The 15306-nt window shown below is 47.6% G+C and overlaps 6 protein-coding genes across 6 annotated transcripts; 1 reads left to right on the top strand and 5 right to left on the bottom strand.

Annotated features, from left to right (window-relative positions):
• The first annotated feature begins 311 nt into the window (after window positions 1-311).
• On the top strand, window positions 312-2798 carry DFJ58DRAFT_780502 (uncharacterized protein). The gene is made up of 16 exons (XM_041389745.1): window positions 312-754; window positions 838-903; window positions 958-987; window positions 1043-1149; window positions 1200-1239; window positions 1288-1360; window positions 1410-1443; window positions 1502-1515; window positions 1571-1575; window positions 1631-1759; window positions 1810-1830; window positions 1878-1918; window positions 1965-2017; window positions 2084-2091; window positions 2147-2208; window positions 2278-2798. Exons 1-16 carry the CDS (start codon window positions 675-677, stop codon window positions 2514-2516), a joined length of 1002 nt encoding a protein of 333 aa, XP_041245520.1. The 5' UTR covers window positions 312-674; the 3' UTR covers window positions 2517-2798.
• A 234-nt stretch (window positions 2799-3032) lies between these two features.
• DFJ58DRAFT_701581 (uncharacterized protein) lies at window positions 3033-4426 on the bottom strand (the record flags this gene model as incomplete). The annotated part of the gene is made up of 3 exons (XM_041383603.1): window positions 3033-3842; window positions 3894-4114; window positions 4215-4426. The coding sequence occupies 3 exons, from the start codon at window positions 4424-4426 to the stop codon at window positions 3403-3405; spliced, it is 873 nt and encodes a 290-aa protein (XP_041245519.1). The 3' UTR covers window positions 3033-3402.
• Window positions 4427-5802: 1376 nt separating this feature from the next.
• DFJ58DRAFT_780489 (uncharacterized protein) lies at window positions 5803-7709 on the bottom strand. Its single transcript, XM_041389744.1, is given in 6 exon segments — window positions 5803-5835; window positions 5976-5977; window positions 6010-6013; window positions 6088-7388; window positions 7443-7677; window positions 7692-7709. 5 exon segments carry the CDS (start codon window positions 7671-7673, stop codon window positions 5832-5834), a joined length of 1542 nt encoding a protein of 513 aa, XP_041245518.1. The 5' UTR covers window positions 7674-7677; window positions 7692-7709; the 3' UTR covers window positions 5803-5831.
• A 1850-nt stretch (window positions 7710-9559) lies between these two features.
• DFJ58DRAFT_285536 (uncharacterized protein) lies at window positions 9560-11435 on the bottom strand. The gene is made up of 2 exons (XM_041379671.1): window positions 11128-11435; window positions 9560-11073 (listed from the first exon to the last, which is right to left on the bottom strand). Exons 1-2 carry the CDS (start codon window positions 11350-11352, stop codon window positions 9763-9765), a joined length of 1536 nt encoding a protein of 511 aa, XP_041245517.1. The 5' UTR covers window positions 11353-11435; the 3' UTR covers window positions 9560-9762.
• Window positions 11436-11872: 437 nt separating this feature from the next.
• Window positions 11873-13316, bottom strand: DFJ58DRAFT_715709 (NADP-dependent oxidoreductase domain-containing protein; the record flags this gene model as incomplete). The annotated part of the gene is made up of 11 exons (XM_041384151.1): window positions 11873-11963; window positions 12024-12154; window positions 12209-12353; window positions 12403-12459; window positions 12506-12603; window positions 12664-12700; window positions 12752-12931; window positions 12990-13033; window positions 13086-13174; window positions 13221-13248; window positions 13290-13316. 11 exons carry the CDS (start codon window positions 13314-13316, stop codon window positions 11873-11875), a joined length of 927 nt encoding a protein of 308 aa, XP_041245516.1.
• Window positions 13317-13518: 202 nt separating this feature from the next.
• DFJ58DRAFT_658238 (3-beta hydroxysteroid dehydrogenase/isomerase family-domain-containing protein) lies at window positions 13519-15138 on the bottom strand (the record flags this gene model as incomplete). The annotated part of the gene is made up of 2 exons (XM_041382020.1): window positions 13519-14853; window positions 14911-15138. The coding sequence occupies 2 exons, from the start codon at window positions 15136-15138 to the stop codon at window positions 13519-13521; spliced, it is 1563 nt and encodes a 520-aa protein (XP_041245515.1).
• Window positions 15139-15306: the final 168 nt, after the last annotated feature.

The raw sequence follows: 15306 nt of genomic DNA, 5'->3' as shown, positions 1-15306 counted from the left end.
TGGTGGGAAGGGAATCATGGCAGCTGGCTGCTGGCTGCTTCATCATATGCACATTTGTTCCCCTTGATGCTGTGGCCATCATGATGGTGGCCGGGCGCACATGCCAAGCGCATGCAATCTCAACATAGTGAGGGTGTGACACAGCTAGGAATTCTTCGGTTGTCGTATACTTTAAAGCAAGATGTCATGAGATGTCACGGTCAACCGCAACAGTTCACATGTAAGTCTTGGTAACAAGATTGAGGCCGGGAACCTGCTTACATAAGTTGGCCCAAGGCCGCGTTCATCGCGTTGCACCGTACAGTCACAGTGTCACTTTGCACTGCCAACATCATTGCGAAGGACTTCCAAGAAAGTTTAACTAAGTCCGATTGACGGGCCTGGGCCATGTTTTCCCCTTTCTAACATTGCGTACTCCAGGATTTTTAATCAGCAGTCTCGATACCTAGAAAAAGCGCTACTACCAATATGTGGATTTTCTATTCATAAGTTTGCCTCCCAATTTCCCTGCGGTCCAAAGCTCTGTTTCATTTTCCTCTTCCCATCCGTCATTGAACAGCTTGGGTATTAACCTCTTTAATACGCCACCACCCTGCTGTCAACTTCCGCGGATCTACCGTATATAATCACCCCAGACGCTACGAGACTGGATTTCGTATTTCCTCATATTTTAAATGGATTCGCGTGCGGTTGTAGACAGCGAAACCTCGGATAAGTATTTGCGAATTGCGTCCATCTCCATTGCATTGTACGAGTGAGTCTCTCTTTCATTTGTCGAGTGACGGACCCATAGCAATAGTCACTGTTCTGATTATTCTGAACGATATCTACCTTCAGTTATGTGATCACACTCCCCGCAGAATGGCGGTTTTACAGAAGTCAATCCTCAATTTTTCACCTTAGGTACGTACACATGGCCAGTTACGTTCCATTAATGACAAACACGTTCTTCATCAGTACTGCCTGCGTCTTATTCATTCTCATACGGTATACCTTTTCCTCATTCCATCATGAGAGGTTTTTGCTCACATTAATGATGCAGCTATGTCAGTATCGTAGTCATGCTAGTCAGCAATTACGGAGACTTCGCCACCAGCTTCACCCAAGAAACTTGTCAGCATTACTACATTATGGCGCCTATCTTCAAAGGTCTGTCCTGTCGATGTTCACCCACCAGGACTCTATTGACCATGCTATAGTTTTACAAACGATGGTATCGCAAGTCATCCTTGGTGTCAGGTATGACATTTTGAATTTTTGTGCTGTACAGAATTTTACACCACCCAGGACATGGAATATTTCAAGGAGAAATATGCGGGTAGGAATTACTCTAGCGCTACTATTCTTCACCTCGATTACGGTGTGTTCCTAATGCGCAAGCATAATATCTGTTAACTCACCCGGTTTAGCTGGAGTGGTTCACCAATATGTTTGCCCGGATCCGTAAGCGCTGGTCAACATTTTGATCTCGGTTTGCATTAACCGTTGTTTGAGCTAACAGCCGTTGTTGTTGATGTACGTCGGCGTTCCTCATGACAAGATCTAACGCAAACAAGCGTCCTGTTTCTAGGGAAAGTAAGTTGATACCTTTACCACCAGTGTGAGTCGTTCAAATCCTCATGAACCATAGCTGTACCCCAGGGAATTCTGGAAAAACATTGTCCGCCTGGCTTTACTACGTCACTGCGATGACATATGATCTCGTGATATTGGCGATTTCCACCACGCATCTTCTGCAATATGATATTCTCAGCAGCAGGTACATGTCTTCTCTCTTCTATACCTTCAGAGTCGCTGAACCACTGTTAGGCTAGAACGAGTAGTACAGGTGTAAGTCCCTCACTACTCAATAACATGGCGTCGCTCATTGTACTCAGCCTGATGTATGATGGCATTGGATATTTGGTCGTGCTGACAGGCAAGTAAGTTCTGTTTGTACCAATCACCCTTGTAACGTTCCTTAGGGTCGAACATATTGAACATAGTACTGTATCGCGAATCTGATGTCCGAACTCAGGTACTTATATCTAATTTCCGTACGCCATGGAAACTTACTGAAATGTCCGTCCGCTTCTATGATTAGTCGGCAGGGTAAGTTCTTTATCGTCCGGCATCGAGAAGCAGACTGTTCAGAATACACCATCAGGGCATCAGTAGGTTATGCTGTAACGTGGATCATGAGCCAACGAATTCTCATCCATATACAAGGTGCGGAGCGCCCCAACGTTTCTTTCTTCGGCTAACGATCACAATTTCCACTCCTTCCGGCACAAAAAGAAATGCAAGAAGCCCCACGTATGGAAAGTGTGGTCCTCGCGCGTCCCGCACAAAGTGCGAGGAACGTGATCACCGGTTTTCGCTCTAAAAGCGATGCTGACTTCGTAACATCGTCGCGTAATACGCACACCAATAATGACGTGGAGCTCGACATACGCGTACACGTCGAGCGCTCGGTGGTCGTAGACTACACGAATGAATCTGACCATCTGCATGCTTGGGATAAAGTGGCAAGATGAATCTGGAGGCGTCGCCTAATGGTGCCTATACCTATCAAGTGATACCAGGTGATGCACCGCTATTTATATATATACCGTACCTGCTGTGCCATGTAATTTTTTCAAGTTAGTCGTTATGGGTGTTTGTCTGTGTTCGTGTACTAGTAGTAGTAGGTCCAACCTTGGCATGCAACCATTGACAGTCTTTGACAGTGGTGTAATCGCGTGATGGGTACTGATTGCATATAGGCTATGGTGCCGGGAGCCTGAGCAACGGAAGGACTTGGGGGGAGCGCTGATAGGAAATGGAAACTATAGATAATAAACTTCCGTGCCTATCTTCATGCATGAATTAATGAGTACCAATTATGTCATAAGAAAACAGGGGGAAACCATCGGTTAATTAAGCGGTGCACCGCCCACTTGCGAAATACAACCTCGAGTAATATCGGCGCGGTCTGCATCTATAACCTGTGCTGCTTGACATCTATGTAAGATTCTAAGCGTGTATGAAATGTCAGACTCCAGCCTCGGTAAGCAAACTATTCAAGTCGACTTGACTTGATAGGATGGGATAGTCGCTGTATGAGGTGCAAGGCTGTGGAGACTGAATACCAACAAGAGGTTGACAACGGGGATCAAAGACACAGTGCCAATGGAGTGTAGACTGGTGACAGTGGAGTGCTGTCCAACATTGGTCTGACATGCTAAAGTGCGAGACCCCAACTAAAATATTGACCTAATGCAAAGAAGTATGTAGTCGTGGTATTAGGTATAAGGCTATGGAAACACAACGCAATTTGGGCGCGAGGATGAGCTACAGTTGACAAAAAATACCATTAACATTACGAAGAGTAATGCTCGCTATGAGATATCGTAGGAAGGGCAACAGAGAAGCACAAAAAAACTAAACTATCGTTTCAGCAGACGTGATCAATGATGTACCATGTGGCTGGGACCTCAGTCTCTTGGCAATCCAGCTCAGTCCCCACGCACCGGCCCGCCCTAAGATCCACTGTGCGATACGCATGCCAGGTACGAGCCCTATCACATCACGCATGTCCCACACGTCGCGATGATACGTGATCCGTCCTTGCTCATTGAAGCTTAGGCGCGTGATGACGTGAAGCTGTAGGTGCAGTGGCGATGGAACCACGAATGGCGTACCAGGAACTGAGAGCGAGGGGGTGGCAGGGACTACTAGCGAGAGCTCTTGTACAGCTTCACTTGGAGGGGTAGACTCGGATGTGCGCAAGGAGAGCGACTTAGGCATCTTGAAGCCCATATGCAAGTCTGGGAAAAGTAGGATGTTGAGTGTATGCTCGACGATGCTCCTTTTGTGGCCGTCTGTGAGGATCGTGAGAAGGCTGTTATGAAGGCAGAGACTAGGAGACGGACCAAAGCTCTCGCTCTCGCTAAATTCTTCAATTTCTGACCAGATCCGCAGGACACGAAACCAAGGGTCCGGGCTGACGGAGTCTTTGATGGGGACTCGGGGCAGGAGTGCGCCGAGTATCTTGGATGGTTTTGGAATGTCGACTATAGAAAATTGGCGTACGAGGGCATGAATATCTGCAATGAGGGTGCGGGACGTGGCAGTTATCAGGGGATTTTCGTAACTTTCGGTAGAGTCAGCATTACAGTAAGTAAGAAAATGATGATATTCTTACACTGGAGACTAAACGTGAGCGAAAGCAAGGAAAATATCAAACAATCCACTGACCTGCACGAGTCTCGTAGAAGAACTCAGCAGTATCCAGGAAACTCGTGGATGGGGAATTATCGTATACAAAGTCGCAGACTTGATATGTGAGGGGGTTACATGTCACCATAGACAGTTCTGAATGTTTCAGGTTGGCTGGTTGCAGCTCAGACATGATTCCCGATGCGCTGGGTGTGCCTGACGTAGGAAAAGGGATGGTGGACGTCATGTCAAACGATGACTAAAAGGATATGGATGCTGATACACTACTCGTCGTCGTGGTCCACCACGACGAGCTGGAGGTGAGGTGGGCACTGGGTGTTGTATCCAACTGGAAGGATCATTGCCGTTTTCAGCCACTTCACTTCATAAATTCGAAATTGCTCATGCTGTTTGTATTCCGTCACGCACCCCCTCCACTGTCACTTCGCTGCAAAGCCACGGTTCCTGCAGGAGAGTCTTGAACATTGACTTCTGGGATGGCGCCGGCATGATGGTGGAAGTCCGAAGGATCTTCCAGGGTCTTCAGGGCCTTGCCGAGTTGCCACCATGTTCGAGAAGTCTAACACGACAATTTAGGATCTTGAACGCCAAAAACGAGTACCTCACTGTACCTCGAGGTCCTCAACAGGTGTCGATCAGTGACAAAAAAATATACTATTGTGATGCACGGCGACCGAGGATCCACTAGTAAGTGCTATTATATACCTCTGACAGGATAAGACTCAAAACGCGTAATGCTTTTGACTTGCACCCATACATCCTCCAGCAACTTGACAACATCGTCAGGAAGTGGTTCACTCTCACTAGCAAAATGTTCAATGTTGTGTGATCAGGTAAGGGTGTCTCAATCAGATTATTCTCGAGTTGGTCAAAAACGTTACTGGCATTAATTACAGTAATAATGCCATCACCGGGCTACAACCCTCTCGAACGAGTTTGCGGCCAAAATACACACTTTATACCCACTGTACATCCTTTCAGATCGAGTTCGCTGATGATCTATGATGGGATTAATGAGCAACGATGAATATTTCGGAGACCTCGCTGTTATACCTCTTCCGATGTCCCGCCTCCGTATATACGAGCTGTGTCAATTTGTCCGTGGCCATGGCTGGTGAACGCGTCTACAAGCTTCTGTGCGTCTTCATGAACCGAATGGACCGATCTGAGCAGCTCCCTAAGAGTGCGACAAATGAGCAAGTAGTCGACGCATGGGATATTCAGACCAACATAAAGAATAGGAATTCGAGTCGACATGGTTCTGGGAGTTGTTGCGTTCTGCATCATGATGCACATGCTAGCTCATGCCGGCTGTACATGGTCATGATCTGGTTCGATTGTGACCAAAACAGTCACTTGCTTATCGATATTAGGTCGGGAATACGAGTATTTAGCACTGGGTGGGATTGAAGGCAAATATATGTGGAAATCAACTTGACATGACTGTGATGCTCTTTGGTGACGCTATTGACCGTCGAGCTGACTCAGGCCTTGGCGCGAATTTGCTAGCCCTGTTTTTGGTAAATGCATGTGAGTGCTGATATGGACACCCAGTTGAAAGATCGCAAACGCCGGAGAGCTTGGAGCCAGCGAGTCTCAGCGCTCCCGCCAAGTTGGGTCATTGGACCTCGTTATTGTCATTCCTACGGCAATCCACCACCATTGTATTGGTATATAGTAATCTGCTCGTCTCCGGCCGTTGCGATGAGTTGTAGAAGTAGAACATGCATCACAGACCTGCGTAAGCTATGTAATAGCTATTGTTCCTTTATTGTCGAATATACCCATGTCACCCCTAAGTCCTATGTCCAGGCCACCAACATGGGTTGCTGTGGTGCTGTTCCCGTTTCCTATCTCATTTTTGCGCTTGTGGTAAGCACCTGCATTAAATCATTCACTCTACTCCAATCAGCCTCGAATTGTGCGAACGGCGACGGCGCGGGAAACCGAGCAATATCCCAGTCGTAGAAGCCCACGGTGATCGACTTGGGCATCAATTTGTGTATTTGAGAGGCCACGGCGACGGGATCGACGATTGGAGAGGTCCCCACAAAAAGTCCGCGGATCTTCTCGCTCAGGTTGGTATTGGAGAATGGTGCGCTGTTGACGTCGACTGGACATGCACTAAAGGGCATTTTAATATTACGCAAGAGGGGGCAATGATGTATGAGGTGGACGAGTCCTATGAAGGTAAGCGATGGCGGGACCAACCAACCAGCCGCGCTTCCAAACACGAAATGTTCGAGCAGAGGCCAGGATTGCGCCATTGTCTTGAGTGAGGTATCATCGATGACCGAAGTGCAGATCCAATCAAGGTCTAAGTACTTGAGGTGACTAAACGACAGCATTGGGGCAACTACGTCAAAGCCAAGTGCAAATCTAGTATCAGCAAGAATGTCTTCTGTATGATTATCTAAATCGGTCGCGAAGTCGAAATGGAGTTTCTCCAGAGTAGGAGGAAAGCACTCCGAGACGGAGATAATGACGTCTGGGATTTCCATTGGATCATATGGTTGAATGAAATCATCGTAATCGATGCTCAAATTCACTGATCGGCAGGAGAGAAACCGGATATTTCTGAGACAGTGAGTGAGAACGAAAGGTGACGGCGAGGTGATGTATACTTCTTCGAATTGGGAGGAAGATGTTGGAGTGGAATGAGAGTGCGTGTGATGGAAATTGTACGTCCTCAGGTTGAGGGACAGGAACTTCAGTGACGATAAAGAAGCCAAGCGAAGCAGCGTTTGTGCATTAAAAACCCCTATGCTAAGTCGGAAAAGCTCCCGCAAGCCACGCAGAGCTTCGCAAATTGCATCTGAGCTTTCTCGAGAATCACCACCATAATCACAATGGAGTTCCTGAATAGATGGACAACGAGCTCCGAAGGAAGCCAACAAAACGGATTCGGCAAACGATGGGGCTCTTATAATAAAGCCCAGCCTCATTGATGTGATAGTTGACCCAAAGAGGGTGCATAACAATGGAAAGAAGTATTCTCGGTCGTCCCACCAACACAAACTACGAAGGCCCGGCAACAGCGGTGTGGGTGAAGGCGCAGAAATGAATGCTTGCATGATCTGATCGTCTATTCTGTTTAAATGTCCGCCGTAGACCGTCAAGGAGTGGATACGTTGTGTATATCGAGAAATAAGCCTGCACTCTCCATCTAAGGGAGGTCTTTCGAGCGTCTGTAAAAATTGAGTATTCAATATGACACGTGGATCTTCAAATGTTCCACTCACCAACCTTCCTCGGATGTCTATGTTGCCGACACATTCAGGCAGGCATGCGATGAGTGGCTTGAACCCGACTATGTTTTTCCAAAGGATATCAAGCGCAGGCTCCTGGAATGTCCTACAAGTCATTGCGAGCGATGCCAGTGTAGCACGAGACTCGGAGCACATTGGTTGGGAGAATTCACAGGCAGAAAAAATTTGAAGTAGGATCTCTGGGGGTAAAAGACAGAAATGCATGATTGCAATATAGAAATTCCGATTTACGATATGCAATATATATATGAGACGTGCAAGTCCTTTGAATACTATTAGTTACCACCAGTTCGTGCACACCACATCTCGTGCAGTCACACAAATGTAACGGAAAGTCACGGTATCGTCACACTGGCCAGTTTCAAAGTCCGTTCAGCGCTAGACATTAAGGAAGATATACTGTATATACGAAGTGTACTGCTATGTAGTAATCTAAAATATGTATTGCGGGTTACCAGAGTAATATAGACTGTCATCATTATTAAGATGCCCAGACGGCAATGGTTGTGATGACGTGGATGCAACAGGACTCGGAGTAGTTGGTGAAAATCCAGCACCAATGTGATGTTGCCCTGGCCAATGGTTTGAATATGGAATGGATCATGGTATTTGCGAGAAAAACGGCATGTGCGGAGGGGGCACATTGGTGGCTGCTGGGGGGAGAGAAATACTTGCTGAAGGTGTCCGAGTTGAGCTTTCGGTTGAAGTTGAGGTAGACGCAGTGATGTGCCCACGGTTCCCACGTCGTTTCAAACCATATAGCGCTGAAAATCGAGGATTATCTGCGAGGGCTTGACGAGTGCCAGGATCCTGCAAGTGAGCTGCGATCCGTGCAGAAAGATCAGTGGGGCCATCAGCCAAAACAAATGATGGAGGAATGGAATCGCCAGCTGCTGAAACACATTCAATTATTGTGACCAGCTCTAAATTATCACTGTGAATACGATAGCGTTCTCGATTGTTTTTCGAGAAGATAAGTTTTGAATTGTCTCCCTTTCGGCCACCTCCCATCTGACACCCCTTCTCATCAACATTCCAGTTGTGTTCTGGTGGAATTCCTTCCAACTCATCGTCCAAGGCCTTGCGCATATCAAAATACTCCGTGATTGTTGCCTTGTTGAAATTTTGTGCGCGTTTTGGATCCAGGCCTCGGGGTTTCGCAACAAGGATATCCGCGTGACGGGAAAGGAAGCGGCGGACCCAATTCTTGCCTGGGTAAGCTTTCACCATCTCGAATATTTGAGCACGGAGTTTGCGGGGATGGAGAGGGGTGGCTGAATCTGAGTTATGGTGGCACCAGTCCACCAGTACCTTTTCTTGGGATTCATTGAGCAATGATTTCCGAGTGCCACGATTGCCTGAAGCACGATCTCGTACAGTCTGTGGGGGCACCTAAAGGAAAATTGAGTTACCATCCGAATTACTGAGGGAGTGCTTACCTTGTGAGCTATAGCAGCACTTCGGAAACTGCTATAAACACCAGTCAAGGTATCGTGGATGGCAGCTTGAATGCGAGCCTCTTTGGTAGGATCTCTGGGACCTTCCCGCGTCCCACCAACTCGAGTGCGCGCCATACTACCCACCCATGTACGCGTTCAGATGTGTCGCGACGCGTTGCCACAAGCGTGTCTGAGTTCCAAACTCCGCTGCGGCAGTACCGGCAGGTGACATTGAGAGTGACACAAACCGTTGTCACCGCCAAAAAAATTATCTCTTTTGTTTCTTGTTGGATCGCATCCGTTAAAGCTCGTAGGGTGTTTTTATGATTTATGATTGCATATGCATGTATTAGTTTGAATATTCGTAGTAGAAAAGCGTTGTTTTAAACGATGCACGAGATGTGGGGATGCACGAACTAGTGGTAACTAATAGTATTGAAATATCGAAACTTGAAAGATCTACTGCGGGCTTAGTCACGCACACCCAACCGGGTCGGCGCGCCGGCAATGACTATTAATATAATACGGCTCCACATATGCATGAGCAGACGGTGGTCACTGGACTTGCTGGAGGACAATATTAATATTCTCTTATAGAGAAGTATGTGTATGACACTCGAAGCTGCGCGAGATCTCAATATTCTTGCAGCCGGAAAAGCCATGAGTCCGAGTCAGTTTTATCTTATTCCTAATAAAATATTGACATACTAGTTACATATAGTTGCCAGTCCTCGACGCGGAAGTGAATTCTGCGAAACACAAGCCAGCCAATGTCAATAATCATCAACCCGAGAAAAGAAAGAAGGCCCAGAAACGCGATAGCGCCTCCTGCCAAGTTGGGTCATTGGACTTCGTTATCGCAGGAAATCATTCACTCTACTCCAATCAGCCTCGAATTGTACAAACGGCGACGGCGCGAAAAACCCAGCAACATCCCAGTCGTAGAAGCCCACGGTGAACAATTTGGGCATCAATTTGTGTATTTGAGAGGCCACGGCGACGGGATCGACGATTGGAGAGGTCCCCACAAAAAGTTCGCGGATCTTCTCGCTCGGGTTGGTATTAGAGAATGGTGCGCTGTTGACGTCAACTGGACATGCACTAAAGCGCATTGCAATATTACGCAAGAGTGGGCAATGATGTATGAGGTGGACGAGTCCGATGAAGGTAAGAGATGGCGGGATCAACCAACCAGCCTCGCTTCCAAACAAGAAATGTTCGAGCTGAGGCCAGGATTGTGCCATTTCCTTGAGTGAGGTATCGTCGATCGCCGAAGTGCAGATCCAATCGAGGTCTAAGTGCTTTAGGTGACGAAAAGACAGCATTGGGGCAACCACGTCAAAGCCAAGTGCAAAGCTGGGGTCAGCAAGAGTATGTTCTTCCATGTCGTTGTGACTGGTGTCGAAGTTGAAACGGAGTTTCTCAAGAGTAGGAGGAAAGCACTCCGAGACGGAGACAATGAGGTCTGGGATATCCATTGGATCATATGGTTGAAAAAATTCATTGTAATCGATGCTCAAATTCACTGATCGGCAGGAGAGAAACCGGATATTTCTGAGACAGTGAGTGAGAACGAAAGGTGACGGTGAGGTGATGTATACTTCTTCGAATTGGGAGGAAGATGTTGGAGTGGAATCGGAGTGCGTGTGGTTGACATTGTACGCCCTCAGGTTGAGGGACAGGAACTTCAATGACGATAAAGAAGCCAGGCGAAGCAGCGTTTGTGCATTAAAAACCCCTATGCGAAGTCGGAAAAGCTCCCGCAAGCCACGCAGAGCTTCGCAAATTGCATCTGAACTTTCTTGAGAATCACCACCATATTCACAATGGAGTTCCTGAATGGATGGACAACGATCTCCGATGGAAGCCACCAAAGCAGATTTGGCAAACGATGGGGCTCTTGTAGTAAAGTCCAACCTCACAGATGTGATAGTTGACCCAAAGAAGGTGCATAACAATGGAAAGAAGCATTCTCGGTCATCCCACCAACCCAAATAACGAAGGTTCGGTAACAGCGGTGTGGGTGAAGGCACAGAAATGAATGCTTGCATGATCTGACCGTCTATGCTGTTTAAATGTTCGTGGAAGACCGTCAAGGAGCGGATACGTTGTGTATATCGACCAAGAAGCCTGCACTCTCCATTTAAGCGAGGTCTTTCGAGCGTCTGTAAAAATTGAGTATTCAATATGACACGTGGATCTTGAAATGTTCTACTCACCAACCTTCCTCGGATGTCTGTGTTTGTGACACATTCAGGCAGGCATGCGATGAGTGGCTTAAACCCGACTATGTTTATCCAAAGGATATCAAGAGCAGGCTCCTTGAGTGTCCTAAAAGTCCTTGCGAGAGATGCCAGTGTAGCATGAGAGCATATTGGATGGTAGAATTCACCAATAGAAAAAATTTGAAGTAGAATTTCTGGGGGTAAGAGACAGAGATGCATGATTCCGATTTACGATATGCAAGCTGATGCATGTACTTGTACGTGACGGGTAAAGCCAATGAAAATTAAAAGATTCACCCACCGCGGGGCTTAGTCACGCACATCCAACTGTGTCGGCACGCAAGGCAATGATTAATATTACATAATGCGGTTCCACATATGCAGAACGTGCACGAGCAGAGGGTGCTCGGAGGGCAAGTGTATAACGTGCAGAAACGGATCTCACGTCAGTTAGACACCAAATTATATCCAGAAATTTTGAAAGGGACCTAAGGATGATTCAGACGCTGAGTCACGAGGTTGAAATTTTCGACTAGCGTCGCGAATTGATTCAAGTTTAACGTTTAACGTTAGAGCGCGCGCCGCACAGATGTGGTTGACTACCAGGTGCATACCAACAGGAAGCGGTGCCACGGGCGAAGGTTGAGCTGGAGTTCGCACAAAGTCACGCGAATTGCTTCCGCGGAACTAACCCGTTCGTCCTCATAGATGGTAATGTACATTTCTAATGAGATGCGAGTCAAAATGCGTAGTGCGGTGCGACACCTTTGGCTTGCCCCCACGCATCCTCCAGCAATTTGACGACGTCGTCAGAAAGTGCTCTACCCTCGCTAGTAACAAGTAGTATGGTCAGATAAATGTTCACGATCAAAGACAAGTGGGCAACCCACTTTTCCTTCAGATTATTCTCGAGTTGGTCAACGTTACTGGCACCGATAATAATGCCATCACCGGGCTGCAGCCCGCTGTGATGTTGAAGCCAACGATTCGCAGCTTCTGAAAGAGGAATCCCCTGCTTGTCCTGATGTTCGAGGTCATAATTTTGCCTCCCACGCAGCGCTTCTCAAAGACTCACGAGCACAACTTTCAATTCTCGCAGGATAGGGATAAGCAGCGAATATTTCGCGCGCAGAGAATCTGCGATTGGAGACACGTTGGGATCCCATCTACCAGTTTGCATGTCCGCTTCTGAAAGAATTTTCCCTGCAAGTAAACCGCTCCTGTAGAAGTTGTCAAGCATTGATACCACGAACGAGCGAAACAACCTACGCTAGTGGGCTATATGCATAGAACCGTATTCCAAAGTGCCGGAGGCAGGGGAACAACCTAGCACTGGGTTAAGACAGGAGTGAATGTCTTATTACCAACTCACTCTGTTTCAACTCTTCGTTCAAGTGCATTATAGAGTCCTTGATATACAGTGGGTCTGACCCATCCGTTGGAATCCGCTATGCCAACCATCTCGGCCACCTGATTACAAAGAAGGCACAATAAGGAAGTATGAAATGGACAACCAAAAATTGGACAGACCTCCCAAGCGTTATAGTTCGAGACACCAAACTCCTCGCTGTACAGAGTTGAAATCAGAAAAGCCAAGTACTCGTCACTTTAAACTCACAAGAGGCCTTCGTTATACAGTTCATTGATGACACGAAGCGTATCTTCAATCGGAACGCTCCTGTCCGGTTTATGCAGATAGTATACTTTGATCTTCGTTTTTCCCAGCGCCTTCATAGAAATTTCGAGCAACGCCCGAATTCTGTCCGCCGCGAAGTCCCCGGGTGCAGTTGGATAGACCCTGCACATGACGGCAAATATGAGAGACCTCTCAAATGGGTTACAGTGAAAATACGCACTTTGTATCTACGGTACATCCTTTCAGATCGAGTTGGCTGATGATCTGCGATGGCATTAATGAGCAACGATGAAAGTTTCGGAGACCCTGCTCTTACCTCCTCTGACGTCCCACCCCCGTATATACGAGCTGTGTCAATTTGTCTGTGGCCATGGCTGGTGAACACGTCTATGATCTTCTGTGCGTCTTCGACAGTGTTGACGCGTGCCAATGGACTGTGGACCAGGCACACCGAACTGACCAGCTCCCTTAGAGTGCGACTAATTAGTAGGTGATTGACACGTTGAAGATTGATACTGACATAAAGAAGAGGAATTCTCGTCGACATTATTTGTGAATCAAGAAGTATGGGAGTCGTTAAGCATCCAGGGATGCTTTTATGGAATGCTATAAGCCCCTGTTTTCGCCGCGCTGACAATTGCAATGATTACAGACAATTCCCGAATCCCGATCGAGCGGAGATGCCGTACCATTAACAATTCTTGCTCAGCAAAACAATCATTCACTAGTCATGCCTGTATTAGCAAGCCTCACCCCACATCAACAGCTTCTACATGCAACCGCTCACTAACCCTCTTCTCCATCTTGCTTATCCGAGTCACCTCCTTCGGAACCTTTCTAAGCCGGAAACAATTCAAGCTAACACCACCGGAGTGTGATCTCTCTTCCCCATTTTCGCCAGCTTTTAAATGCTCCTCCACTGTCCTGCAAAGCCCCTCCAGAGTCGTGAACGGGCCATGATAACCCAATCCACCCTTTTCAGGAGGCAATCGAGCTCTGGAATCGTCAAAAATGAGATGCACAGCTGCGAGCGCGAACAAGGATGGTTGCAGATTGACGGTATCTCCGACGATGTTGGGTATAAAATGTGCAAGTGTGCGTCGCACAGGCGACGAAGATATTGACAGGAATATGCGCGAGAGGTAAAGGACCTCTATGATCTGCGATATGAAAAGCATAAGGGTGGGTGACATATGTGTGAACGTAGTTTCAGGAGCCAGTGTCGTCAATCCTACGTAGACATCGCTAAATGTGACTGGAGGACCAGTATCTGTGATGGTAAATGCCTGCCCACCGAGGTCGGGGTTAGGTCCTCCTCTTGCAGTTTCAAGGAGACGTGCTTCATAGCAGAGGTGGGCTAGGGCGCAGTTTTCCACGTATACGAAGGATTGCATGATATTATCAACCCAGGTGGGGTTGTGCTTGCGTACTAGGTAGGCACCACACATTAGATCTCCACCGGGACCAAACACACCATTGCCAGGGCGGATACATCCCGTCCGCAGTGTCTTCTCGCCAGATCGAGATCCATCAGCAGCTCTCACTGCTCTCTCTCCAAGAACCTTAGAAGCGGCGTAGTTTGAGAAGAAATGGTCGTGGTATTTGGGAATGAGGTTATCGTCGTCATTAATTACTTGGACAAAGTACTTGGGATGCTTCTCCCAAGGCCATAGCCAAAAGCGAGAACGGCGAACAGAAATAGATCCAGATGAGGTATATATCAAGGCCGTGACACCTATGGATCGTGCTGCATTGATCACATTTCGAGTCCCTTCATGGTTGACTTTGGAAGAACGCGGAAGTAGCGTGAGATGACGCTCATAAAAGCGTATGTTGGCAGCGGTGTGAAAGACTGTGACCTCTGGTGCTGTCTCCGAAGCGTCGCAATCTGGCCACGGCGCCTGAAAAGCATCATCCACAGCCTTCGCGTTAGATATGTCTACTTGGAAGAAAGCAACCTGCGCGGCCAAGCCGGTACGAAGATCTGAGCGAGTCGGAGGACGTATGTCCAGGATTCTGATCTTCTTTGGATCTTCGCCCCGTTCCAGAAGTTGAATGATGATCCAGCCGCCCAAGAAGCCAGCCTATGCCCGAAACGTCAGCATCAACATCAGAACGCTAGATGCAATGGGGTTATTTACACCAACTATGATATACCGACGTCCAGTTTTTGTCGGAAGTACATCTTTTACAATTTTCGGAGAGCTGCTAAGCTTTTCAGCAGTTTCACGGACGACGTGCTGTGTGAACCGGTTGGGTGCGAACGCTGTGGCTTCTGACGGAAGGTGCGACAATCCTTGGTCGTTGAAGCGAACATAGATGTATATGAGCAGCACAATCCCTGCCAACACGCCGAGCAGAGATAACATCGCTGGTGGAGGGAAGATTATGATGCTTGCTTGGAAAGCGCGCCGTCGGGTGCTTGTGAGCTTGTCATGACGCGTGAGAACTCTGAGTATTGAGCTACGCATTCGGGTTCAACATTCATGCCACCGCAGGAAGACGATCCAGAATCCAGATGCCGGAGGATGACATGG

The sequence above is a fragment of the Suillus subalutaceus genome (assembly GCF_016647625.1).
Source record: "Suillus subalutaceus strain FC151 chromosome Unknown DFJ58scaffold_34, whole genome shotgun sequence".
Classification (NCBI taxonomy): domain Eukaryota; kingdom Fungi; phylum Basidiomycota; class Agaricomycetes; order Boletales; family Suillaceae; genus Suillus; species Suillus subalutaceus.
Note: the sequence above shows the minus strand (reverse complement) of the source record. Positions and strands in the feature narration are given on the sequence as shown.

Excerpts from the sequence above, each read along its gene's own strand:
- DFJ58DRAFT_780502 (XM_041389745.1), top strand. The coding sequence starts at position 675 with ATGGATTCGCGTGCGGTTGTAGACAGCGAAACCTCGGATAAGTATTTG. Across the intron at positions 904-957 it reads TCCTCAATTTTTCACCTTAG|TACTGCCTGCGTCTTATTCA; the intron begins GTACGTACACAT and ends GTTCTTCATCAG. Across the intron at positions 1,361-1,409 it reads TATTCTTCACCTCGATTACG|CTGGAGTGGTTCACCAATAT; the intron begins GTGTGTTCCTAA and ends CACCCGGTTTAG.
- DFJ58DRAFT_780489 (XM_041389744.1), bottom strand. The coding sequence starts at position 7,673 with ATGCATTTCTGTCTTTTACCCCCAGAGATCCTACTTCAAATTTTTTCT. Across the intron at positions 7,389-7,442 it reads TAGACATCCGAGGAAGGTTG|ACGCTCGAAAGACCTCCCTT; the intron begins GTGAGTGGAACA and ends CAATTTTTACAG.
- DFJ58DRAFT_285536 (XM_041379671.1), bottom strand. The coding sequence starts at position 11,352 with ATGCATCTCTGTCTCTTACCCCCAGAAATTCTACTTCAAATTTTTTCT. Across the intron at positions 11,074-11,127 it reads CAGACATCCGAGGAAGGTTG|ACGCTCGAAAGACCTCGCTT; the intron begins GTGAGTAGAACA and ends CAATTTTTACAG.